Here is a 26,663-nt window from a genome sequence, read left to right as displayed (position 1 = left end):
TCTAGTGGGTAGGGCTGAATCTTTCCATCTTCGTATATAACAATCTTTCCACTGTAATGGTATATCGGAGTAACCTTCCTTAATTGGGAGTGGCAGCTTCTTAATGTATTAGGTGCTGAGATATTTTTTCCGGCTCTTGAATCCCCTTTTCCTCCCTACAGGGAGAGTCGAAACGCATCACCTTGGTCCTCCAGCAGCCCCCGGCGGGTGGAGGCGCCCCAGGGCAGCGCCACGTGGTTCTGGGCAGCCTGCCGGGCAAGATTGTACTCCAGGGCAACCAGTTGGCGGCCCTGAGCCAGGCCAAGGGCGCGCCAGGGCAGCCAGCCAAGGTGGTCACCATCCAGCTCCAAGTTCAGCAGCCCGGACAGCAGCAACTTGGCGGCCAGCCTGGGACCCAGAAGATCCAGCTTCTGCAGCAGCCCCCACCCACCTCCTCCGGCCAGCAAGGGACGTTGGGTGTGTCCTCCGTACAGCAAGCCCAGGTGGTGAGCGGTTCGGGGCAGAGAGTGACAGTTCCCCTCAAAGTCGTGTTGCAGCCACAGGTAAGGGCAGCGCTTCTGCCACGCTCAGTCTGCTTTGGGGGTGTCTTTGTATACGACAGCTATATAGAAAATCATGATGGGGGGGTGCAGGGGCCTCAATTCCCTTGGGAGTGCTGGGGTGTGGAGCTCTGGTCATGTTAGCAGAGCCACAATCCAACTCCCTGGGAATCTCTGCCTTAGCTTGGGAAAAAAAAGGAAGAGGCAATTTTCTAGCTCTCATGATAGTTTTGGAAATGTGTGGACAATGTTTGCAGAGATCTCCAAATCCAGAGCGTTAACTGAATAAGACAGGCTTTGTCACAGCTTGGCCGTTCATCTGCCCTGGCTGCAACAAAGCATGTCTCTCTCGCATCGGTCTCGACAGCCACAGCAGGCACTGAAACCTTCTAACAGTTTGACCTCATCCCTAAAGGTTGCACCCCTCCATTGTCTCCAGAGACAGATGGATGCCACCAACTGAATGAGGGGCCACTGCATTCTGGTGAACGGCAAAACCAGAATAAACTGCATGCAGCGACAAAATTGTGGGGGAAACGCTGTTGCAGTTTTGCAATTCATACGTGATGCGGAACTGAACATGGACTTGTTTTGTGTGGAAATGGGATTCCCTGCCTGCCAGATTGTAGTTGCTTTAGCACGGAGATCATGAGTAATAAATCATGGAAACAACAGAAGCAGGTAGATAACGGAAAGTGATTGTAGGTAGCATTTACCTACCCCTGGCATTAAAAAAAATAAAACCACCTAGGTTTTCTTAAATTTTTTTTTAGAAAACTGGTACACACCAAACTTGCTATTTGCCTCCAAAAGCCTTTGGGGCATAAGTGTGTTCAGTTTTTAAATTAATAATTTTTAAAGTGCTGGAGTATGTCTTAATGAAATTGTTTTTCGTTGGCTACCTTTACTCAAATTTTTATCGTGCTGTATTTTTTTTAAAGAATGTTTTTTGTTAAGCCACCTTGAGCTCTGCTGTGGGGGGATATGGAGACACAATATTCCAGTTTTGGTCTGACCAATGCTGTCTAAAGCAGCACTATGACTTTCTTTGATGCCACCTAGAATAGCACTAGCTTTTTTTGCTGCTGCATCACCCTGTTGACTCCTGTTAAGCTTGTGGTCTATTACAACCCTTAGAGCCTTTTCACCTGTACTGCTGACAAGCCAGGTGTCCTCCATCCTATATTTGCTCATCTGGTTATTCATGCCTAAGTGTGGAACCTTACATTTGTCCCTGTTGAAATTCATTTTGTTAGCTTGAAGGTCGTATTGAATCCTGTTGTTCATATGCTGCTGAAATCCACTTAGCAACTGATAGGTGGAAAACCTAAGGAACGTTTTTGGACTTCAACTCCCATCAGTCCCAGTCAGCAAAGGAATTGCTGAGGGATGATGGGACTTGTGGTGGTAGTAGTAGTAGTTATTAATTTTTCTACACCACCCATCTGACACAGGTTACTCCAGCCACTCTGGGCAGCTTCCAACAGAATATACAAAAATACAGCAGAACGTCTGACTTTCAAAGTTTCCTGAGACAGGGCTGCCTTCAGGTGTCTACGAAAGGTTGTATTGTATACAGTGGCAGCTCGGTTTACAAACTTAATCTGTTCTGGAAGTTCGTTCTTAAACCAAAATCCTTCTTAAACTGAGGCGCGCTTTCCCTAATGAGGCCTTCCACCGTTCAGGTTCTGTTCTTAGACCGAGGTAAAGTTCGCAAACCAGGACACTACTTCAGTTTTGCGGAGTTCGTAAACCGAATCGTTTTTAAACAGGACTGTTCTTAAACCGAGGTACCACTGTAATGATTTACATCTTTGACATCTGACAGGAGGGCGGGTGCCACTACCAAGAAGGCCCTCTGCCTGGTTCCCTTCAACTTCACTTCTCGCAGTGAGGGAACCACCAGAAGGCCCTCGGAGCTGGACCTCAGTGTCAGGGCTGAATGATGGGAGACGCTCCTCCAGTGTTACAGGGCCAAAGCCATTATTGAATATCCGGAAGCTTGCAGGTTCCCCATCCTTATTGTAGGATATGCTGGTCCTTTGTTAGTGCATTTTTTGTCAGCCTGGCCTTCTGCCCGGACCAGGATGCTGTTGCCTGGATGTAATGTGCACATGTTTTTGTAACACTTCCCCACCCCGCCCGCAGGCCAGCTCATCGCAAGGCAGCTCCTCTGGGCTCTCCGTTGTGAAGGTGCTGAGCAGTAGCGAGGTGGCCGCCCTCCCCTCCTCCAGTGGGACGGCGCGGAGCAGCTCGGACGAATCCCGCAAACTGGAGCACCAGAAGAAGCAGGAGAAGGCCAACCGGATTGTGGCGGAGGCCATCGCCCGGGCTCGGGCCCGGGGCGAGCAGAACATCCCCCGCGTGCTGAACGAGGATGAGCTTCCCAGCGTGCGCCCCGAGGAGACGGGAGAGCGCAAGCGTCGCCGGAAAGGCGGAGGCGACCGCGTCCCCAAGGAAGAGCGGCCGCGCAAGGGCAGGGGCCAGGGGGGATCGGGGAAGAGCAAAGGAAGAGGGAAGCCCAGGTGAGAAAGGAGATAGGGCAGGATCCTCCGTTCCGCCTCCCTTTCTCTCCAGAGGTGAGCCCGTTTCTCATTCATTCTCTCTCTCTCCTTCTTCGCAGCACCATCACGCCAGTCGTAGGGAAGAAGCGGAAACGGAACGCTTCCTCGGACAACTCGGACGCTGAGGTCATGCCGGCGCAGTCCCCCCGCGAGGAGGAGGAGAGCAGCGTGCAGGTGAGGCCGGGCAGGGAGCATGTCTGGGGGAAGTGATGTATTGGTGTGCATGAGGAACAGGTCTGGTTTTATTGAGGATTAGCATCCCGAGTTACTCAACATTCCCATCACACTCCGTAATCTTTCCAGCACCCCTGCGCAGGAGGCTGGCATTAATTGTTTGCAAAATTATTGCAAAGGTCAAGTCTTCCTGGCTTGACTTCTGGATCCCCCATGCTTCTTGGGTTGAGTTGTGAGAAGGCATAGACCAATGGTAGCCCATGTGGTGCCCTTCAGATGTTGGGGACTTCAGCTCCCATCACCCCAGACTATTGATTATGCTAGCTGAGGCTCATGGGAATTGGAGGCCACCATGTTGTTTACCCCTGGATTATACCGTACTTGCAGCATTTAAAAGGGTTTGCATGATAAAGGGTTTCTTTATCATTCCATGTTTTTGGCTCCAAATAAGTTCAAACGCTCAACCCAGACCTCGCCTATATGTATTACACAGAAAATTAAGGTTTGTTTTTATATGTAGAAAGCTGGTGTGATTTTTTTAATCTCTTTAAAATCTATTATTTTAACTTCAAAAGTTTAAAACATAGTGTTTTTAATTTATCTTATTGAGAATGTTTTTGTTTTTTCATATCTGTAAACCACTTTGAGGGTTTTGTTTTGTTTTTAACAACCAACCAGTGTATACATTTAATGAGATAAATAAATAAAATAAATTTGTAGTGTTCTTCCTAAGTTTCAGTAAAAAATAGTTATCACAAAGTGAATGTTTGTCTTAACCCCAGCTGCGTTCTCTCAGCTCTGGAATCTTTTGTGTTGTGAAAGCGGGGACTGTTTTGTCTTCAGCTCTCACAAACAAGGCCATCCACAGAGCTCCATTCTCCATACAGGGGTACCTTGGTTCTCAAACTTAATCCGTTCCAGACTTTTAAAAGCAACCCCTAAAACAGCAATTTAGCATGAATTTTACTATCTAACGAGACCATTGATCCATAAAATGAAAGCAATAATCAATGTACTGCAGTCACAGAATCAATCAATTGCTGAACTGGGCTCCACACAGTCACTAAAATCAAAACAAAAAAGCCGCAAAAACAAAAACACAAAATAAATAACAAAAAGACAGACCTCAGCATAACACCCAAAATGGAAGTGTGGCACTCAAATCAGAAGCGGAAGTGTGACACTCAAATCCGAAGCGTAACACTCAAAACGGAGCATGTTTGGCTTCCAAAAAAAGTTTGCAACCCAGAACACTTACTTCCAGGTTTGCAGTGTTTGTGTTCCAAGTTGTTTGAGTACCAAGGCGTTTGAGAACCAAGGTACCACTGTATTGATGTGCTCTTTATTTCCCTGCAGAAGCGGCGCTCGAACCGTCAGGTGAAGCGGAAGAAATACACCGAGGACCTGGACATCAAGATCACGGATGACGAGGACGACGAGGAGCTGGATGTGACGGGGCCCGTCAAGGCCGAGCAGCCGCCAGCCCCCGAACCACCTGCTCCGGAGCCGATTCCCGAGGGGGAGACGCTGCCTTCCATGCAGTTTTTTGTGGTGAGGCCTCTTGTCTGGTCCTCTCCTTCCCAGACCAGCTTCTTTTCAGGGTGGCTTCGTTGGGCTTCCCCATCCTTGCTGTGGAATAAGCTTATATACTGGTTCGTATATACCATCCGGTGCTATACCAGCTGCACTGGCTCCCGGTGGAGTACAGGATCAGGTTTAAGGTGCTGGTTTTAACCTTTAAAGCCCTATACGGCCTAGGACCCTCGTACCTACGGGACCGCCTCTCCTGGTATGTCCCACAGAGAAACTTACGGTCTTCAAATAAAAACATCTTGAAGGTCCCAGGCCACAGAGAGGTTAGGCTGGCCTCAACTAGAGCCAGGGCTTTTTCGGCTGTGGCTCCGATCTGGTGGAACACTCTGTCACAAAAGACTAGGGCCCTGCGGGACTTGACATCTTTCCGCAGGGCCTGCAAGACAGAGCCGTTCCACCAGGCCTTTGGCCAGGGCACAGCCTGACTCCCTCTCTCGGCAATCTTCGCGGAGCTCTGGCCCAATGGTTGCCAGTGGTTTGATTTGAATGAATTTTATAATGAATGATTTTAGAGTGTTGTGTTGTGTTGTACTGTTGTACTGTTTTATTGTTGTTAGCTGCCCTGAGCCCGGCTTCGGCTGGGGAGGGCGGGATATAAATAAAATTTATTATTATTATTATTATTATTATTATTATTATTATTATTCATGTAGTGGAGCTCCATCAGTGACGATTAGCTGTGCTTGTTAAGTAGAGCCTCCATGTTCAGAAGCAGTGTGCCTCTTATCAGGTGCCAAGGGGGCAAATCAATGATGGAGGATTGTTCCTACTTGGCAGGCTCCCCAGAGGTTTCTGGTTTCTGGTTAACCGCTACCGGAAATAGGAAGCAAAGTCAGATAGCCCATCAAGGCTGCCTTTCTCTTCCTTATTTAATTGCCTCTCTCTATCCTTTCTGTTCCAAAGGAAAACCCCAGTGAGGAAGATGCTGCTATAGTGGACAAAGTTCTATCCATGCGGGTAGTGAAGAAGGAGGTGAGAACATTTAATCTGCTACAGGGGAGTGAGAAGAGATGAGCTTCCTGCAGCATGCTAGCTCCTACCCTTTTTTATTATTATTCCCCTATAGAGACTTGTTCTTCCAGTTTACACAACACCGCAGCTCTCTAAGGCAATAGTGCCGCCTTTTGGCAGTATTGTTTCAAAACAGACTTGGCGTTACCCCTTGAAGACTAGCTGCATAGTTAACTCCATTGTGTACCCCAGTGCTTTTTTATCTGTTTATAGCAGTGGTGCTATAAACACCACTTTATACAAACACTGTTTATAGGAGGGACACGGGTGGCACTGTGGGTTAAACCACAGAGCCTAGGACTTGCCGATCAGAAGGTCGGCGGTTCGAATCCCCGCAACGGGGTAAGCTCCCATTGCTTGGTCCCTGCTCCTGCCAACCTAGCAGTTCGAAAGCACGAAGTGCAAGTATATAATTAGGTACTGCTCCTGCGGGAAGGTAAACGGCGTTTCCGTGCGCTGCTCTGGTTCGCCAGGAGTGGCTTAGTCATGCTGGCCACATGACTTGGAAGCTGTACGCCAGCTCCCTCGGCCAATAAAGCGAGATGAGCACCGCAACCCCAGAGTCGGTCATGACTGGACCTAATGGTCAGGGGTCCCTTTATCTTTACCTTATAGCAGTGGTAGAGAAGCAAATCCAGCCCTCCCTGGAGCTTGGCATCAAGTAGTTCATACTTCAGCAGACAATCTGGGAATACACGCAAAGCGTACTCCTAATGCTTCCTTTGCAGCTGCGGCTTGAAATCAGAGCAAAGACTCCTGCCAAAAGCAGGGTTTGCCCTTAGCTGACCACAAGCCCTGCTTTCTGCAGGGATCAGTTCTACTTGCGGAGTGCGAAGATGTGCTGAATGCAGGGCTCACGTTCTGTAAAGCAATCGAAAGTGCAGTTATGAGGCTCCTGGTCATTCCTTTGTGGACACAACCTTACCTGCCCCGCGCCTCATGACCCATGGCTCAGGTGTAGGCCAAGCAGGAGAAAATGGTCTCATGGGCCAAATTAAGCCTCTGGGTTGAAGGTTCCTCATCCTTGGCTTATAGTAGAACCACTTCAAGTGGTAAAGCGAAAGAATGGTATTGGGGTGGGGGAAGAGCACTCCATGAGAAATCAGCTGACAAAGCTTGAGGATGGGGGTAATTTTGTATGTATATATTTGTATGTGATCGTTTGTGAGCCCAGAAGCATCAGAGGCTGATAGCCAGAGGCAACATTTTGCGCATCATTTGTGTTCCGTGCGCATTTCCTTCCTTCTACCCTCCACAAAACCAGTGCCGGGTTTATTTATAAGCTAAACAAGCTATAGCATAGGGCTCTGTTCTCTTGGGGGCCCCCCAAAAAATTAAGGAAAAAAATCTGGATGTACATTTCCAAAATATAAGATAAAAACCAAATAAATAAAACTTAATACCGCAACAGTGTTTTGTGTTGTGTAGGCTCCTGTGAGGTAAGTAATGGGCCCCGCCTGCTCCCTAAAATATCACTGGTTTGCTCATTTCTATATATAGGGTGGCTACATTCTGCATGGATTGGTTGCATGGAAACATGTGCACAGGGCTTTAAATACCTATTAAGGTCAGGCTTCCTCAACCTCGGCCCTCCAGATGTTTTGAGACCACAATTCCCATCATCCCTGACCACTGGTCCTGCTAGCTAGGGATCATGGGAGTTGTAGGCCAAAAACATCTGGAGGGCCGAGGTTGAGGACGCCTGTATTAGGTCCATAACTTCCCGTGTAGCATATATTCAACACGAAAAAACAGTGGCAATTTGTTGTTGACAAAGGACAGCTGGACATATAAAGGGCCCCATTATCTTCAGTAGCTTAGGGCCTCATCAAACCTAAATCCGACCCTGCCACAACTATTACATCCCTGTTTCCTTTTCTTTGGCTCTCTGATTTCACTTTCCACCCTCTCCCGTTTACAGCTTCCTACCGGACAGTTTACAGAAGCGGAAGAATTCTTCGTGAAATACAAGAACTAGTGAGTAGGACGTGGCTTCTTGTGAGGGCCCATGCTGTAGCAGCTAGAGTGCTGCACTAGTACCTGGGAGATTGACCTTGGGCCAATCACAATCTCTCAGCCTAACTTCCCTCCCACTGGGATTGTGAGGACAAAGGTGAGGCCTATTGCATAGGATGATGCCTGTTGGAACTACAGTTGCCTTGGTTCTCGAACTTAATCCATTTCGGGAGTCGGTTCGACTCCCAAAACCATTCGAAAACCAAGGCGCAGCTTCCAGTTGCCTGAAGGAACTTCCTGCACACAAGCGGAAGCCGCGTCAGAAGTTTGGCTTCCAAAAAACGTTCACAAACCGGAACACTTCCGGGTTTGCGGTGCTCAGAAGCCAATTTGTTCAACAACTAAGCTGTTCAAGAACCAAGCTACCACTGTAGTAGGGGGAGAGGCAGGGAGGACAACACTAGGAGGAGCCAGAGCAAATGGCTGGCGGACTTCTGCTCAGTTCTAAAGAGGCAACACTGAGATTAAGGAGAAACTGACCCAACAGCCAATGCCACCCTCTTGTAAGTAAGATAGGCAACTGGGGATGGGATGAAAACAGACAGTTCAGCTACCACTGACAAATTTTAAAATCTGCACACAGGCATATATAACTAGGGGTGTGTTAGAGTGAAGAGTGGCAGCTTACCCCTGGCTGGTGAGAAAATCCAAGCACTTTTTTCCAGAGGGAACCTGAGGTGGGCTTTGGGGCTTCCGTAGAACCATCAAACTGTAGAGTTGGAATGGACCCCAAGAGTCATCTAGTTCAATCCCCTGCAATGCAGAAATCTCAACTAAAGCCTCCATGGCAGATGGCCATCCAACCTGCTTATGAATTGATAGATTGCGCATGCCGCACAGGCAGTATTTCCCCTTCCTGTTAGGTACCCCTTTTTATGGTCACCCTAGAGATTTTCAATGTATTATTATTCTCTTTCTCCCTTGCTTCCTACCCCAAACCACATCCTGCCTCTGCGTCTTCCCCAAGCTCCTACTTGCATTGCGAATGGGCCACCATCGCTCAGCTGGAGAAAGACAAGCGGATCCACCAGAAGCTCAAGCGCTTTAAGACCAAAATGGCCCAGATGAGACACTTCTTTCACGAGGTACCTAAGGGACTAGAAACTTTTTCAAGAGGAAAGAAAGCTGAGGTCCTCAGCAAGCCCAGCTCCCAGATTCCTTCCATGGAGTGCACACCCAGGTCTTGCCCACACCTCCTGTGTTTTGTCTCCGTAGGACGAGGAGCCCTTCAATCCAGACTACGTGGAGGTTGACCGCATCCTGGACGAGTCGCACAGCATTGACAAGGACAATGGGGAGGTGTGTTGGTGTCTTGGAGGAGGTTGGGGGCACTGCAGGAGGGTTTGTTGCAGATTGTGACCGGATTCCTTGTGGCGAAGTATTGGGTGCTTTCAAAAACAGCCAGCTCCTTTTTCAGCCTGCCCCCCAAGTCTGGCAATCGGCTTCAGAGGCTCTTTCTTACGTCCCACCACGTCTGGAGCTTTGACAGGCGGGCACAAGAGGCAGAGACTTCTTGGTGGTAGCGCCAGAATTGTAGAACTCCTGTCCTGGGAAAGATCGGTCTGGTCCTATCTCCTTCCCATTAATGTTAAAGACGTATCTGTTTTGAGGGGCTTTACATTGATGACTACTTACCGTATTTTTCCGTGTATAACACGCCCCCTATTTTGGGGGACTCCAAATTAAGAAAATGGGGGTGATTGCCCAGAGTTGTTGAGCTCTTTTTAGGGGCGATTGGCAAATATCGCTCACCAGCCTGACCTGCGCTGCAACGTACCCCCTGTGCACTATCCGTGTATAAGACGAGCCCAAATTTTTAACCTACTTTTTTTAACCTACTTATACTGCTGCTTTTGAAATGGATAGACATGCATACACTGTTTACTCTTAGACTTTTTCTGTTTTCATGGCACTTTTTATTGATAGCAATAAAAGGTTGTAGCGACCTCTGCTTCAGAGTATCTGAAGAAGTGTGTATACACACGAAAGCTCATACCTAGAAGGCTTATACTTAGTTGGTCTTTATGGTGCTACTGGAATTATTTAAAAGAAATATTTTTGGGGAAAGATTCTTTTAAAGACTGTCTTAAGACAAAAAGACTAGATTCTCTTAAGGGAGTTCTTTTTGGATCATCTTTTAATAATAATTACTATTATTATTTGTCATCTTGTTATTTATTGGGCACTGTGGTCTAAACCACTGAGCCTCTTGGGCTTGCTGATCGGAAGGTTGGTGGTTCAAATCCCTGCAACGGTGTGAGCTCCCGTTGCTCGGTCCCAGCTCCTGCCAACCTAGCAGTTTGAAAGCATGTCAGAGTGCAAGTAGATAAATAGGTACCGCTCCAGCGGGAAGGTAAACATTTCTGTGCGCTGCTCTGGTTTCGCCAGAAGCGGCTTAGTCATGCTGGCTACATGACCCAGAAAAACTGCGGAGAAACGCCGGCTCCCTCGGCCAGTAAAGCGAATGCCGCAACCCCAGAGTCGTTCACGACTGGACTTAACTGTCAGGGGTCCTTTACCTTTACCTTTTATCTCCTTTTTAAAGAAAAAGGTTTGCTTGTTCTTAAGCAGCTCTGAATATAGCTGTACAGAGCAGGCAGAGCAAAAAAAATAAAAAATCTATTGACTAAATAAAGAGGCTATTGTAGCTTGCAAACGGACCCTAAGCATGCACATGTCTCTTGAACCCTCTGCAGCCGGTGATCTATTACTTGGTGAAGTGGTGTTCGCTCCCCTATGAGGACAGTACATGGGAACTCAAAGAGGACGTGGATGAGGGGAAGGTCCGGGAGTTCAAACGCATCCAGTCTAGGCACCCGGAGCTGAAGCGCGTGGTGAGTGACACCCCAGCTTTTCCCCTTCCCCCAGAATTCTTGATACGTGGACTTCTCTGCTACGCGGATTTATCTTCTGTGGGGTTTGCTGTTGCAATTTGCTCTTGATCATGTTGGAACACCTGATTCTTTGCTCCAATAAATGTATCCCCCCCCCCAACATTGCTTTTAGCCTATTTTACTTTATTGTTGGGCTATTTATTGTTTTAGCCTATTTTACTTTATTGTTGTGGGACGCGGGTGGCGCTGTGGGTAAAAGCCTCAGCGCCTAGGGCTTGCCGATCGAAAGGTCGGCGGTTCGAATCCCCGCGGCGGGGTGCGCTCCTGTTGTTCGGTCCCAGCGCCTGCCAACCTAGCAGTTCGAAAGCACCCCCGGGTGCAAGTAGATAAATAGGGACCGCTTACTGGCGGGAAGGTAAACGGCGTTTCCGTGTGCTGCGCTGGCTCGCCAGATGCAGCTTTGTCACGCTGGCCACGTGACCCAGAAGTGTCTCCGGACAGCGCTGGCCCCCGGCCTCTTGAGTGAGATGGGCGCACAACCCCAGAGTCTGTCAAGACTGGCCCGTACGGGCAGGGGTACCTTTACCTTTACCTTTACTTTATTGTTGTAAGGCTAAAAGAGAGTGGGACAGAACCATGTGTGCTTAAGAGGAAAATGAGATATAAATGTAATAAATTTTAATTTTTCCTATCCCCTTTTAATTTTTGCTTTAAAAATCAGGATTTCGTTTTATTTGTTTTTTTGCAAGTGAGGATGCTTGCATCTGTGTGAGGCTTTGCACCCCACTGGTTTTTCCATATATTTATATGATTTATATTTATATTTATATGATTTTTTGGTTATATACTGTGATCAAGACAATTTTTTTTTTAATCTTTTAATATTTGAGCATCCTTAAATGTGACTTTTTAAAAAAGGGGGAAAAACAGGAAGGAAGGCAATTCATAAATGAGTAATTTGGTTATTTCAATGGGTCTTTGGTTTGGGTGTTTTGGGTTTTTTCCTGTTGGTTGTGGTTCTGATTTTTTTTAAAAAAAGGTTTTAATGCTCACTGTATATTCGTGTTGTATGGGCAATCGTTTCCGGAAGATATTTGTATTTCGAGGAGTTTAGTGATCTGACATGGTCATGTCTTCCTGCCTCTGTTTACTTTCCCTCTCTATCTCTTGTTCTGGTCTTTGATGGCTGAGAACAGCCTTTAATTTGTTGGAAGTAAGTGATAACACAGGGTACCTTCTGACCCTCTTTGATGTTAGACATTCATTGGAGGAACGTGTGGTATTGGAAGAGGGGGCTAGCTAATTAATAATAATCTGCACTAGCTAGTCAGGCAAGGCATGTAGGCTAACAAGTTAGCTGTCTGTAAATCGGATGGTTTTGGGGCATAGTTCTGAGTAACTCATGCACGGACTGATGGCCGCAGGGCCGTGCAACCTGAGGCTACCTGGGGGTTACTTCGCCGCTTCTTGAGGGCTTCCCAGTGGCAGATCAAAGTGCTTGCTTGGTAATTTATATAATGCTTGCTGTTTAGAATAAAGTCTTTAATCTTCTCGCTCACTTGGGTTTGCATTGCTTCTGAATCTCATTAAAAGAACCACCTTGCATTTGGCAAGACGCCTGTCCATTGTATTTCTTGCTAACTGACCTGGATTTTTTATATGGGGGTGAGGGAAGGAAGGCGATATTAAAATCTTCTTGAATAAATTCCAGTCCTGATACGTTAATGAGAAATCTTTAGAGGTTGTTCTGTCTGCAAGGATGGAGAATTGGTGGCCTTCCTTTCACCCCTGACCTTAGGGAGTTGGAGTCCCACAGTATCCCGAGTCCCACAGGTTCTGCAGCTCTTGATTCCTGAGGTGCAAAGCTCTATACTTTTCTCCTTTCAGGCCCGTCCCCAGGCTGGTTCCTGGAAGAAATTAGAGCTGTCTCATGAATACAAGAACGGCAACCAACTGCGGGAGTATCAGCTGGAGGGTGTGAATTGGCTGCTGTTCAACTGGTACAACAGGTGAGCCCAAGGGAAGGAGAGGAGAAGAGCAGAACACTCTGCTGTCATCCGCATTTGTATCCTGGGTGCTAAATTGGGGAATTAAAGGTATGATGGGTTCTCTCATCTGTATATATACAGGGTCAAAGAGCTGGATAGAGCAGTGAAACACCCACTCCCATCTATCAGTGGTACCTTGGGTTACATACGCTTCAGGTTACAGACTCCGCTAATCCAGAAATAGTACCTCAGGTTAAGAACTTTGCTTCAGGATGAGAACAGAAATCGGCGGTGCGGCGGCAGCAGGAGGCCCCATTAGCTAAAGTGGTGCTTCAGGTTAAGAACAGTTTCAGGTTAAGAACGGACCTCCGGAACGAATTAAGTACTTAACCCGAGGTACCACTGTAATAGAATTTTAAGAGTTGGAAGGGACCCCGAGGGTCATCTAGTCCAACCCCCTGCAATGCAGGAATCTCAACTAAAGCATCCATGACAGATGACCATCCAACCTCTGCTTCAAAGCCTCCAGCAAAGGAAAGTCCTCTATCTCCCACGGGAGTCTTTTCCAGTAATTGTTAGCAGCTCCCCTCCAGCTTCTTAAGGTTGCAGCAGGTGTAGTGTCTGTCCCTCCCTACCCCCCACAAACTTTCAAGCTTCCCTTCACACCCTTGAGGACTAAAAACTTGCTTACTTCAAGGCAAAATAAATCTGAAATTATTTGGGTGGTGCATTGTCCGTCCGGTTCAAAATGCTGCACTTCCTTGGTCCAACGGGCACAGTACTGCTTTCAGTGCAATCGTACGCATGTAGTCTCAAGAGGTGATGATATTTAGTCCCTATTGGATTTGTTTAGGGTTTGCAGCCTTAGATCCTGAATATCCCAGCTATTTAATAGACCAACCGGCTCCTGAAAGCCCCCAGAAAGAACGACCGCTGAGTCTGCCCTGTCTTCCTCTTCAGGCAAAACTGCATCCTGGCCGACGAAATGGGCCTGGGCAAAACCATCCAGTCGATTGCCTTCCTGCAGGAGGTTTACAACGTGGGCATCCGGGGGCCCTTCCTGGTCATCGCCCCTCTCTCCACCATCACCAACTGGGAGCGGGAGTTCAACACCTGGACCGAGATGAACACCATCGTCTACCACGGCAGCCTTGCCTCTCGCCAGATGATCCAGCAATACGAGATGTACTGCAAAGATTCCCGGGTATGGTATTTCCCCCAAAAAAGCAGTTTACAAGAATCCAAGCACATCCCATCAGATGGGCCAAATTGGTCTAATCCAGAGCAGAGCTGCTCTTGTGTTCTTAATTAAACAAAACGATTTCGTGCCTGGGTAGGATGGCTCCGAGTTTATGAGCCAGAGGAATGGAACACAGGCATCCAGATGAGAAACTGACTTGACTCTGATCCTCCTGGGTCTTCTCGTTTGATTTCCCAATTTGTCAATGAGCAGGTAGTCCCCTATTTGTCCATATCAAGAGGTCTACAAAATAGCTTTTCGCTGGGAAAAGCTCTGTCTTTAACGCACGATCTTTGCTTGGGAAGGGGGCTCTGAAGTAGTGCAAAGATGGAAGAAAAAAGGATTCTTGGGTATTGCACTTGTCCTTGCCTTCCTGAACAAATCCTCTGGGGATTGGAATGTTACTACCAATGGATGCTCCTGCCAATGGATGCTCCTGCCAGTTCGAAAGCACGTCAAAATGCAAGTAGATAAATAGGTACCGCTCCGGCGGGAAGGTAAACGGCGTTTCCGTGCGCTGCTCTGGTTTCGCCAGAAGCGACTTAGTCATGCTGGCCACATGACTCGGAAGCTGTACGCCGGCTCCCTCGGCCAATGGAGAGAGATGAGCGCTGCAACCCCAGAGTCGGCCACAACTGGACCTAATGGTCAGGGGTACCTTTACCTTTACCAATGGATTATGACATTTCAGCAGTCAGGTTTATCATGACCTGGGGGGTGGGGGGGAGGTAACAACAAAAGTGAGCACTGGGTGATGGTTGAGATGAAGAATTTTGTTCCAGTGCCATGTCTGCTGACACAGTCATCCCCGCCCAAAGGTATCTGGGAGTTATAGTTCTGTAAAGTGCAAGTTTGGGGATTCAGCCCATCATTCTGAACTGACTGCAAAGCTACAGTTCGCAGCATTCCTACTTTTTTGTAGAGGGGGTGGATTTGCTTGCATCTTCACAATCTCATCTGCCCCTTTACGGTTTCTGATCATTTGCCTTTGGATTAATAACAACAACAAGACCTAGCACCTTAATAAATAGAAATGCATATGTTGGGGGAGAAAGCAAAAACCTTGAGTAACTTAATGCTCATATGCTATCTGAATGCCTCCTCTTCTGTCCCCCAACAGGGCCGCCTGATTCCAGGCGCATACAAGTTTGATGCCCTGATCACTACTTTTGAGATGATCCTGTCGGACTGCCCCGAGCTGAGGGAAATAGAGTGGCGTTGCGTCATCATTGACGAAGCCCATCGCCTTAAGAACCGCAACTGTAAACTGCTGGACAGTCTTAAGCACATGGACCTGGTAAGGGAACCCTATTTTTTGCTTCCCCGCCTTCCCCGGTGTCAGGAGTCGAACCTTGTTTCTAGGGTGAGACGAAGTAAACAACTTTGGGAAAATGAGTTTCTAGCCCTTAAGATTGTCAAGCAGGAGTGGGAAGCCTTTTGGGGCTCTGCAGACCACCCACCTGTCAATCACCTGGCATCTCAGTTATGTCAAGTGCCAGATTCTTTGAAAAGCAATGGGGGTTCCCCCACCCCTTCATTTTAGCAAGGGGTGGGATGCAGGCCCCTTTCTGAAGCAGGGAGGGGGTTGCAACAGAATCCCCTGCTAAAACAAAAGAGAGGTTTTTGGGGAAAGGGATTCATGAGTCAGATTAGACGCCCCAGTAGAAGTTCATAGGCCAAACTACATGATGTCTCCGGTGTTGAAGGGTTCAGCATAGCCCCATAGAGCTTTGCCTTTTCTCTCCTCCCCACATCTAACAGAAATAATGATACCAAAGTTTTTGGGACATATATGTGCAGTTGTTTGATTTGCCGCTTGTAGGTGGGGGTTGGTTAGCAAGGCTCAACTTCCCTATCCTCAAACCTCAAATAGGCCTGCAAACGAGTCTGTTTGCGTAAGTGCCAGTCTCTCTGTTCTCCTGTTACCTAAAACCTTGGGGCTTATTGGAGGGCCTGACTTCTTTTGCAGTTGCTCACATACACTCACATGCACACATTTCATCTATGGGGCAGGCCCAAGCTTGTGTATTGACACTTCCCTTTGCCTTCCCCCTTTTTCTAGGAGCACAAAGTGTTACTGACTGGCACCCCCCTCCAGAACACAGTGGAGGAACTCTTCAGCCTCCTGCATTTCCTCGAGCCCTCCCAGTTCCCCTCAGAATCAGAGTTCCTCAAGGACTTTGGTGACCTCAAAACTGAGGAGCAGGTAAGCAGCGGTACTTGGCCCTCATCCTTCCTCCGCTGGCTTCTCCCTCAGCTTCACTTCCCATAAAAGAAATTTCAGAGACTGCACAGTAGCTCTGGATCCACAGAGGGCCTTTCCAAGGGTGGCGGGTGGGCTTCACCACTGTGCCTCTTTCAAGGCAGTGGGCATAACTCCCTCTTGTAATTGCCATTCTTACTAGATTTTAAAAGCCATGGTAGGCGGGAATCAGGTAGTTGCCTCACCACATGAGTGTCTACCTCATCAGCCTGCAGCAATTGAAACTGATCCCAATGTGGCGACTTCCACCAATTTTCCTTCCAGGGCAGTCAGATTCCGCATTACTCTCCCAATTTAACATACTCTATCCATCCGTTTTTCTCTTTCTTTCTTTCTGTAGAGGGCGGGTCTCCTTTCTCTTTAATGCCTTGTATCCCGCTGTCCCTCGCCCAGCAGACATAGAACCCAGGAGTCCTGGTTCCAGCGTCCTGACCATCTCACCTACTACACCACTTCTTGCTCTCAAACCATTCCAATAAACACGACGTGGTTAATTCTCTGTGTGTCTGTCTCTCTCCACCTCCTTATACACACACACACACACACAACTGCTGCCTATGTTCTCTCCACTTATCAACCCACCAACTCCTTTGCCAACCTCCCTTCCCTCCTCCCTTTACACCTCGCCCACCACCTCAAAGCTTGCCTCAGCCCTTTTCAAGGAGGATGGGAAGCAGCTTGGCAGACCATTTTCTGCAGCAGCACCACTGCTTTAAACACCACTCCTGCTTTGTTTAATACAGAGGGGGAGGACCTGCCCACTCACCTTTAAACAGCTCACCTGGGCTGCTTGCTACCCGAACTGCTTACCTGCTAGCCTGCCTGCTGGTCCGTCGTCACATTAGCCATGAACTATAGCATGACAACGGCATGGCAGTCTTATTATATAGTGAGATATACACGCACAACCCAAGGAGATGAGAAGAACCACATGGGAAACTTTTTTCGGACACTGACCTTGAGTTCCTCCTCCATCTTGGCCCTTCCTCCCAGATAGGCCCAGCCGTTAAAAGAATCTCTTCTCTGTTCACCCTCCTAGGTGCAGAAACTGCAGGCCATCCTGAAGCCCATGATGCTTCGGCGGCTGAAGGAGGATGTGGAGAAGAACTTGGCCCCCAAGCAGGAAACCATCATCGAGGTGGAGCTTACCAACATCCAGAAGAAGTACTACCGGGCCATCCTGGAGAAGAACTTCAACTTCCTGTCCAAAGGGGCAGGGCACAGCAACATGCCCAACCTCCTCAACACCATGATGGAGCTACGCAAGTGTTGCAACCATCCCTACCTCATCAACGGCAAGTGTTTTTTAAAAAATATATATATTAATATATCTATATTGGTTTTTCAAGTTACAGTTGTACCTCAGCTCCTAAACGCCTTGGGAGTCGAACGTTCCAGCTCCTGAACAATCAAAAACCAGAAGTGACTGTTCCAGTTTTCGAACCTCCAATGGGGCTTCTGATTGGCTGCAGGAGCTTCCTGCAGCCAATCAGAAGCCGCGCTTTGGAAGTCGAACGTTTCAGAAGTCGAACAGACTTCCGGAACAGATTCTGTTCGACTTCCGAGGTACGACTGTACAGTTTTACAATGACATATCCAACATACAATGTAAAGACAAGACTCCGAAGAATCTCCTGGACTTCCCTCCTCCCCTTTGTGGGACCTATTGTTAGTCATTTCCTCCTGCATCTTTTATCATAATCCAAATCTTTTACATCTCTGTTATATCCAAAATTCACCATTAAACTACAGGTGTTATTCCAATCCTACTAACAATTTTAACTGTTTACAATGGTTTTTAAGATAAATTATAAATTTCCCCCATTCTTTATTAGAATTTGGGTCTTCCTGATTTCTGATTCTTCCGGTCGTTTTTGCTGTTTTGGCATAATCCATCAACTTAATCTGCCATTATTCTCTGGTCTGGACTTTATCTTCTTTCCATCTCTGGTCCAATAACATCCGAGCACCTGTGGTCGCATACATAAATGATTTATTCATCAACGGCAAGTTAGGCGGGTGGGCAGGAGGGGGGTGGAGATCATTTCAGAGACAGAATTTCTGATATGTTGGGTCAGTAGAAATAGGGCAGGGCTGGTTTTTAAAAGCAGGTCTCTAGTTCTCATTACATTGGGGGAGTGGTTTGCGGTATAGTTTCAGTGCTTTCAGGCTCTTTGCCTTTTGGCTTCAGGGACCCTGTGAGTCTATTCTGACATGCCCTCTCTCTCTTGCTCTGCCCCCTCTGCCGAATCAGGTGCCGAGGAGAAGATCCTGACCGAGTTTCGGGATTCCTGCCACCACCACCTGCCCCATGATTTTCCCTTGCAGGCCATGGTGCGCTCCTCTGGGAAACTGGTGCTGATTGATAAGCTGCTCCCCAAGTTGAAGGCCGGCGGGCACAAGGTGCTGATCTTCTCCCAAATGGTCCGTTGCCTTGACATCCTGGAGGACTACCTCATCCAGAAGAGGTGAGGGCTTGTGCCAAGAAGAGACCTGGGAAACTAGGGTTCAAATCAAAGTACAATGATATTTGGAACACACTTAAAAAAAAATATATATTTTTTTAATGTCATTTATAAATAACCCTATATGTATTTGGATAACATTAACACACACACATATCTATATATTGGATAAGCATGTATGAAATTGTAGTTCTTTGCATGTGTAGTGATATATTATACTTCCCCCCTTTTTCCTTTCAGGGACTCTTTCTTTTTACATTATTTTGGTCAGCTGAAATACTTTCTATAAAAAAATGAAAACAAACAAATCCCCACTTGGTCGTGGAGCTCATTGGGTCACCTTGGGCCAGTCACTGACTCGTAGTCTTATCTGAAAGGGGAGCGGGAAAAATCATGTACAGTGGAACCTCGGTTGTCCAACCCTTCAGAATCCAAACAATTTGGCGACAACCTGAAAGTGAATGCTCCCGTTTTTGAACGATTTTTGGAAGCTGAATGGCTTCCGAGTTGCGTTTATCATTTTTTCCCATTGACTTTGCAGCCAGCTCATTGATCCTCAGTTTTCAAACTTTTTGGAAGCCGAACAGTCTTCTAAAATGGATGAAGTTTGGAAACCAAGGTTCCACTGTATTTGCACATTCTTGCAAAAAGTCTCCGGCCCACTGGGGATGGAAAATTCAAGACAGACGCACCAGCCTGGCTTTGCAGCATGCCATGCTTAGGTCCATTAGCCTCTTGCCTTCCTGCCAGGAAGTTCTTAACTCTTGTGACTCCCTGTGGCACCTGTATGGGGTGCCACCTCTCGTTCAGGCTCCGTGTTCCCTAATTACCTTGCCCCTCCACGCAGGTATCTCTACGAGCGCATTGACGGGCGAGTGCGGGGGAACTTGCGGCAGGCGGCCATCGATCGCTTCAGCAAGCCTGACTCGGACCGCTTCGTCTTCCTGCTCTGCACGCGGGCGGGAGGGCTGGGCATCAACCTGACGGCTGCCGACACTTGCATCATCTTTGATTCGGATTGGAACCCCCAGAACGACCTGCAGGTACAGCAAGCAGGCACACCTTCAGAGTGGGAAGAGGCAGTCTTCTGCCAAGGGGGGTAGGCTTGGGGGGCTGGGTGTTGTCCACAGGCAAAGCTCTGAAGTCTGCTGAGTGAAAACATGTATTTCCCCCCCCCCCTCCTTTGCCTACCAAGTAACTTCAGGCCCACCTTTTTTCTCTCATGGCCTAACCTACCTTGTAAGTTTGTTGTGAGAATCAGATGGGATCACCTTATGCATGCCATCCTGGGCAAGACAGGACAGGCTACAACTGTGATGAATTGTAGAGTTGGAAAGGACCACAAGATTCATCTAGTCTAGTCCAACCCCCCGCAATAGAAGAATCTGTTGCACCAACCCATGACTTTGAGATTAAGAGTTTCATATTCTACCTATTGAGCAATACACAGATACTGAGCAGTACACACACACACCCTTTCCTCCTTGTATCCGAGCATTGGAACGCAGGTGGTGCTGTGATCTAAATCACTGAGCGCCTTGGGCTTGCCAATCAGAAGGTTGGCGGTTCAAATCCCCGCAATGGAGTGAGCTCCCGTTGCTCTGGCCCAGCTCCTGCCAACCTAGCAGTTCGAAAGCACACCAGTGTGAGTAGATAAATAGGTACTGCTGGGGCGGGAAGGTAAACAGCGTTTCCTTGTGCTCTGGTTTCCATCAAGGTGTTTCATTGCACCAGAAGCAGTTTAGTCATGCTGGCTACATGACCCGGAAAGCTGTCTGTGGACAAACGCCGGCTCTTGTCGGCCCAAAAGCAAGATGAGTGCCGCAACCCCATAGTCGCCTTTGACTGGGCTTAACCATCCAAGGGTCTTTTACCATCACCTGTATCCAAGCTACCTCTTTGTGTCATAATTTGGCACCCATCTGCTTTTCCCAAGAACCCTTTCTATCTGCCTCCCATCCAGACATGGTTAGTTTTTGAAATGGGAGGACATTGGGCATCCTAGGACCTTTCTGTTACTGGATGGTCGGGGAGTCAGTCCCTTGGGGTCCCTCCCCTACTCTTCCCTTTGGTGTGTGATGTCTCAGGTGTGTGTTTTGAAGAAACGCTATTCCTTACAACTGTAATTTAACTGTTTCTAATTTTGAATTGTTGTAACCCGTCCTGGGACCTGCTGGTGAAGGGTCAGGAATGATCTGAATAATAGCACACACGTAGAGGCAGCCTTCCAGCTCCTAAGACGCAGGTGTTATACCCACAGCCCTGCCTTTTCCCCACCTCTCTGTTTAGTGCATCTTAAAATAGTTAGATTTTCCATGAGTGCTCAGCAAGATACTTAAAAAAATACCCAAACTGAAACACAGTTACTGGTTGTGACTTTTATTTCCATATACACAGTTGATATATAAAATACAAAGCAGTTGAGGATTGGTTAAGCTAGCGATCTTGAAAATCATTGCCCTCCGCCGAACATTTTGCATTTATCCGTTTCCGTTTTTCAAAAACCTTGGTAGCATAGAACGGAATGTTGTTCCAGGGCGGGTTGCAAAGGCAGTAGCATTGTAGTAATTTGTTTTATGATGTAATATCTGGTTACGCTATGACTTGCAATTTTACTTTTTAATAAAGAGGTCAGAAATGGAATTACGAAAATAATGCTATATATGTATGTATGCCTACTTTTTCCATAAATGTAAAATCAATCTTTATAATTGCAATGAATATTACTTGCTGCCTCCCAAGGGCCTAAACTTTAACTCTCCTTGCTCCTGTTTCTGGCCACTAAGAGGAGCGTTCTTTTGAAGAAAACCACAATTTTCTCTGTCCCAAGAGGGGTCTGTGCAGTGGGTGTATCTCTCACATGCTCAGTTGCCTTCTCCTGCTCTCATCTCTTCTTCCTTCCAGGCCCAGGCACGCTGCCATCGTATCGGGCAGAGCAAGGCAGTGAAGGTCTACCGCCTCATCACCCGCAACTCCTACGAGCGAGAGATGTTTGACAAAGCCAGCCTCAAGCTGGGGCTGGACAAGGCCGTCCTGCAGTCCATGAGCGGGAGAGAGGGCAGCATTGCCGGGGTAAATAACGTCAGTGACAGTGGGTGGAGAGGCAGTCTTGGGTGAACTTGCAAATGTGGGGATTTCCAGATCTAGGCTGAAGTTTCTCTAGGAATGTGTGCCCAATTGGGAGCCTTCCCCCTGCCCACCTTCCTCCCCTCCCACCCTGAAGAAGCATCTATTCTAGCTAGTTGCATCACACTGCTTTTTCCCAATACCGTTTTTATTGAATTTCCCATTTTTTACAAACTGACTTCAACTGTTTAGTTGCATTGCTTCATGTACTGACTTCCCACCCCCACAGTGTTTTTATTCAAACTCTTTTCTTCTGCGTTATATATTAGATTCTCTTCTATTACCAAAATCCCCCCACTCATCCCCTTTATCATTTTTATCCTGCTGCTGCTATCTGAAATTCTGCCTGCGATTTCATTTGTTCCAGGTGCTTTTCCAAATAGTCCAAAAAAGGCCTCCTTTCATTGTATAAAAAGTTTGTCATTTTGATCTCTTAATATTGCAGTCAGCTTTTGCATTTCCGCGTAGTCCATAACTTTTTAAAGCCATTCCTCCTTCGTTGGAAACTTAATTTCCATTTCTGTGCATCATCCCACTCTGCTTTTTAGACTGGATGATGGGTGATGATGGTGAAGAGCCGAGTATCAAAATTGTCCATATTCTGCTCTGGTGGCTTTGCATAATATTGTATATTTCTTCATTCAGTCATAAACATTTATGTACACCATCCTCTGATTTAAAAAAGAAAAACCCATTGCACGTTTGCAAGTACAGCAATATAAGAAAATATCAAAAGCAGTACAAAGTTTAGAGCATTTGCATCTCATGCTTCTGCCAGAAAGGCTTTCAGAGCACTTTGCGTACAATAAAGCAAAACCTTTGCTAGCCATAGGCTTATAGTCTAAAAGGCACGGCACACAGGGAAAAGGAGAGAGGAAGGCAAGGCGGGGTTCAACCTCAGGCTCCAATTCCTGAAGTTGCATAGTGATTCTTAATCATGACCAGCTGGAATGGAAACTTTTCAGGGGAAGGTGGCTCCTTCTGATCTGAGTCGAGCTTTTCAGCAGAGCCTGATAGAATAATTCCTGCTTCCATTCCAAAGCAGGTCAGAGAAGATGGTCTTCTAATCTCCCCGCCCCCCCTTGTCGTTGCCTCCTGTTCCCCTCTCAGATCCAGCAGTTTTCAAAGAAGGAGATCGAAGACCTGCTGCGGAAGGGAGCCTATGCTGCCATCATGGAAGAGGACGACGAGGGCTCCAAGTTCTGTGAAGAGGACATTGACCAGATTCTGCTGCGGCGGACAACCACTATCACCATTGAGAGCGAAGGGAAGGGCTCCACCTTCGCCAAGGTAATTGCTCTTTAGCTACCTCCTCCTCCTTTTTCGTTTAGGGGAATTGGAGATTGATGGAGGGGAGGCTTTGCTGAAGAAGTGAAAAGGAAAGCGTCTTCCAGTTGCTGGAAATCCCTGGAGGGGAAAGGGCACATCATCATCATCATAATTCGCTTGTTTGTACTCAGATTCTTCTTGCTTGTGGGTTTTCTTCGGGTATCTGGCTGGCCACTTTTGAGAACAGGGTGCTGAACTTAATAATCTGATCCAGGAGGCTCTTAATGTTTTACATTGTGTGTTCCTGGCTGACTCACTCCCACCCAAGCCATGAAGCATAGAAACCCATTTGCTTTGTTTTAAAACTAAACCAAACCTGCCAGGTTCCATAGTAGAGATGTTATGCTCACTATGGGTGCATGTCATGTTACAGAGGGACAGCCAACCCTACCCCCATAAATCCTTTAAAAAAATTATTCTCCTCTCAACTGGAATATAATTGTTGGCTTAACAAATGTAACTTTCTGTATGGAAGAAATTAAAAAATATTATTCTTGTTTTTAAATATATATATACATGTATATATATATATACATACAGGGACGCGGGTGGCGCTGTGGGTAAAAGCCTCAGCGCCTAGGGCTTGCCGATCGAAAGGTCGGCGGTTCGAATCCCCGCGGCGGGGTGCGCTCCCGTTGCTCGGTCCCAGCGCCTGCCAACCTAGCAGTTCGAAAGCACCCCCGGGTGCAAGTAGATAAATAGGGACCGCTTACTGGCGGGAAGGTAAACGGCGTTTCCATGTGCTGCGCTGGCTCGCCAGATGCAGCTTTGTCACGCTGGCCACGTGACCCGGAAGTGTCTCCGGACAGCGCTGGCCCCTGGCCTCTTAAGTGAGATGGGCGCACAACCCCAGAGTCTGTCAAGACTGGCCCGTACGGGCAGGGGTACCTTTACCTTTACCTTATACATGTTCTCCTCTCCCAGGCGAGCTTTGTGGCCTCAGAAAATAGGACGGACATCGCCTTGGACGACCCCAACTTCTGGCAGAAGTGGGCCAAGAAGGCAGACTTGGACCTGGATATGCTCAACAGCAAGGTGTGTTGAGGAATGGGCTTGGGAGGGGAAGGAGCCTGCCCCCATCGTTAATTCAGGCTTTGATTGGCTGCATTAGTAACATGAGGACTTGACAACACACTTCACATTCTGAGGCATGGTGTACTTTTTTTTAATAAAAAAGTGAGTTGTATTTCCTTCCCCAACCCTCAGCCTGTCTTAAATAATTATTATTATTATTATTATTATTATTATTATTATTATTACACCCAAACCTGAAAGTCTCAGGGTGGTTCACAGAATAAAATCAAAATATAAAACCATAAAATGCATAATCAAAATAAAAACAACCCAAAAACCCACATTTTAAAGGGCGTAGGATCCTCACAACATTTAAAGGAAGACAATTTACAAACCTGGACCAGAGCCACTCATTGGAAAGACCATGATCTCACAAAGGTCTGCAGCAATATTTATCAGCAACCAAATTGGGCCAGGTGCCTTTTTGATAAAAAGGCAAAAATAGCTTTGAAATAAGAGTGGGAGAAATTAGCGTTGGTTGTTAAGCAGATGTAATGAAATTAATGTTCCCTGCCTCATCCACAATAAAAGAAGGTGGTCCAGCCTTCACATATCTTGATGAAGGCAGGGGATGGTTTTACATTTGGACATTGCCTTGTGGGAGGGGTTGGTGCTTTGGTAGACCAACCTAAGGCCGCCTCCTCTCTCCCCTCCACAGAACAACCTGGTGATTGACACCCCCCGTGTGCGCAAGCAGACGCGCCACTTCAGCACCCTGAAGGACGACGACCTGGTGGAGTTCTCCGACCTGGAGAGCGACGACGATGACCGGCCGCGCTCGCGACGCCATGACCGCCACCACCACCCGCTCCACCACTCCTACGGGCGCACGGACTGCTTCCAGGTGGAGAAACAACTGCTAGTCTATGGGTATGTGGCACGGGGAAGATTTTGTTGGTTGTGGGTGCAAACTCGCCAGCGTACGGGCAATGTGTTTCCGGGGCTTGCGGGGCAGGTGGACTCTTTTAAAAATCCACTTTAGAAGCAGCGATCGGTTTACAACACAGGGCAGTTCTCTGCGTGCTTATTCAGGAGTAAGTGCCGCTGTGTTCTACAGGACTTAATCTCAGGTCAGCATGCATAGGTTTGCTGTTCCTGGCGAGCAAGGGAACTCTTCCTTTCTCTCCCCCCCCCCCCCCGTTTTTCAAATTTTATTTATACTTTTCAAGTTTATACATTTCACTAGTTTTGTACATTTCACTAATTTTACAATCTTTTCAACATTTGAAAGCTTGACTTCCTTCTCCCTCTTTCTGCGGTTCCTTAAATTCATTGTTAATATCCTCTGCATATCCAAATTAACTTAATTTGCTCATTTATTCATCTACTTTCAATATATACTCTTATAAAATTGCAGGTTATTACAATAATCCTGCCAATGATCTTATCTGTTTACAATTTATCTGTAAATATTCAATAAACCATTTCCATTCTTTTATAAAAAGTTTATTATCTTGATTACTTTTTCTTCTGGTAAGTTTCTTTATTTCTGCGTATTCCATAAGTTTTTGTATCCATTCTTCCTTTGCTGGGACTTCTGCTTCTTTCCATTTTGGGGCAAGTAGCATTCTTGCCTCTGTAGGTAGCATACATGAATAAGTTTCTATACTTTTTAGGTAGTTCTATCCCTATAATTCCCAAAAGAAAAGCTTCTGGGTTGTTGTTTTTTTACAAAGGTTATTTTAAACACCCTTTTCATTTATTATGTATCATTTCCCAGTAAGCTTTAACCTTACTACAAGACCACCACATATGATAAAAAGAGCCTTCTTTCTCTTTACATTTCCAACACTTACGTGATTTAGATTTATACATTTTTGCCAATTTACTTGGTGTTAGATATCATCAAGATAACATTTTCATATAATTTTCTCTCAGACTGTAACATGCTGTAAATTTTATATCCATATTCCACAATTGTTCCCATGCTTCCCATGTGTATATTATGACCAGTATCTATTGCCCAACGTATCATTGAGGATTTTACTTGCTCATCCTTAGTCATGACAAAAGACAAAGCAAGGGAATGGCTATGACTTTGCCAATTTTTCCTGACAGCTGGGGCCGCTGGCGGGAAATCCTGTCGCATGGACGGTTCAAGAGACGCATGTCTGAACGGGATGTGGAGACCATCTGCCGGGCCATCCTCGTCTACTGCCTGATGCACTACCGGGGCGATGAGAACATCAAGGGGTTCATCTGGGATCTCATCAGCCCGGTTGAGAACGGCAAAGCCAAGGAACTTCAGAACCACTCCGGTAAGCCTCCCTTAATTTCTCTCTCTGTTGTCGTGAAGGGCTTGGCCAAGCTGGGCCTGCCATTTTACATTGCCACTGTCTTGGGATACCGCAAGATGTGGGTTGTTCGGGCGAGGGGGGAAGCAAATTCAAGCATGTTGGCAAATTCAAGATGGCGGGACTCTTGGGGAAGGGGGATATGGATGGCTT

At 47.0% G+C, this 26,663-nt stretch overlaps 1 protein-coding gene across 4 annotated transcripts in view; it reads left to right on the top strand.

The window, feature by feature from the left end:
• The window catches only part of CHD8 (chromodomain helicase DNA binding protein 8), a 65,891-nt gene that overhangs the window by 19,457 nt on the left and 19,771 nt on the right, over positions 1-26,663 (top strand). For all 4 annotated transcript variants that reach the window (XM_053360595.1, XM_053360592.1, XM_053360594.1 and 1 more), the window contains 21 exons: positions 162-542; positions 2,688-3,064; positions 3,163-3,277; positions 4,634-4,828; positions 5,774-5,842; positions 7,803-7,858; positions 8,865-8,982; positions 9,113-9,196; positions 10,594-10,731; positions 12,619-12,740; positions 13,680-13,923; positions 15,080-15,256; positions 16,022-16,165; positions 17,262-17,517; positions 18,477-18,690; positions 19,535-19,730; positions 21,592-21,759; positions 22,924-23,103; positions 24,067-24,177; positions 24,875-25,086; positions 26,275-26,474. In XM_053360595.1, the coding sequence (XP_053216570.1) occupies positions 162-542; positions 2,688-3,064; positions 3,163-3,277; positions 4,634-4,828; positions 5,774-5,842; positions 7,803-7,858; positions 8,865-8,982; positions 9,113-9,196; positions 10,594-10,731; positions 12,619-12,740; positions 13,680-13,923; positions 15,080-15,256; positions 16,022-16,165; positions 17,262-17,517; positions 18,477-18,690; positions 19,535-19,730; positions 21,592-21,759; positions 22,924-23,103; positions 24,067-24,177; positions 24,875-25,086; positions 26,275-26,474 (3,757 nt within the window). The remainder of the gene's footprint in view (positions 1-161; positions 543-2,687; positions 3,065-3,162; positions 3,278-4,633; positions 4,829-5,773; positions 5,843-7,802; positions 7,859-8,864; positions 8,983-9,112; positions 9,197-10,593; positions 10,732-12,618; positions 12,741-13,679; positions 13,924-15,079; positions 15,257-16,021; positions 16,166-17,261; positions 17,518-18,476; positions 18,691-19,534; positions 19,731-21,591; positions 21,760-22,923; positions 23,104-24,066; positions 24,178-24,874; positions 25,087-26,274; positions 26,475-26,663) is intronic.

Source organism: Podarcis raffonei, chromosome 13 (genome assembly GCF_027172205.1).
Source record: "Podarcis raffonei isolate rPodRaf1 chromosome 13, rPodRaf1.pri, whole genome shotgun sequence".
NCBI classification, from domain to species: Eukaryota; Metazoa; Chordata; class Lepidosauria; order Squamata; family Lacertidae; genus Podarcis; species Podarcis raffonei.
The sequence above is the reverse complement of the archived record's forward strand: the minus strand, read 5'-3'. Positions and strand labels throughout refer to the sequence as shown.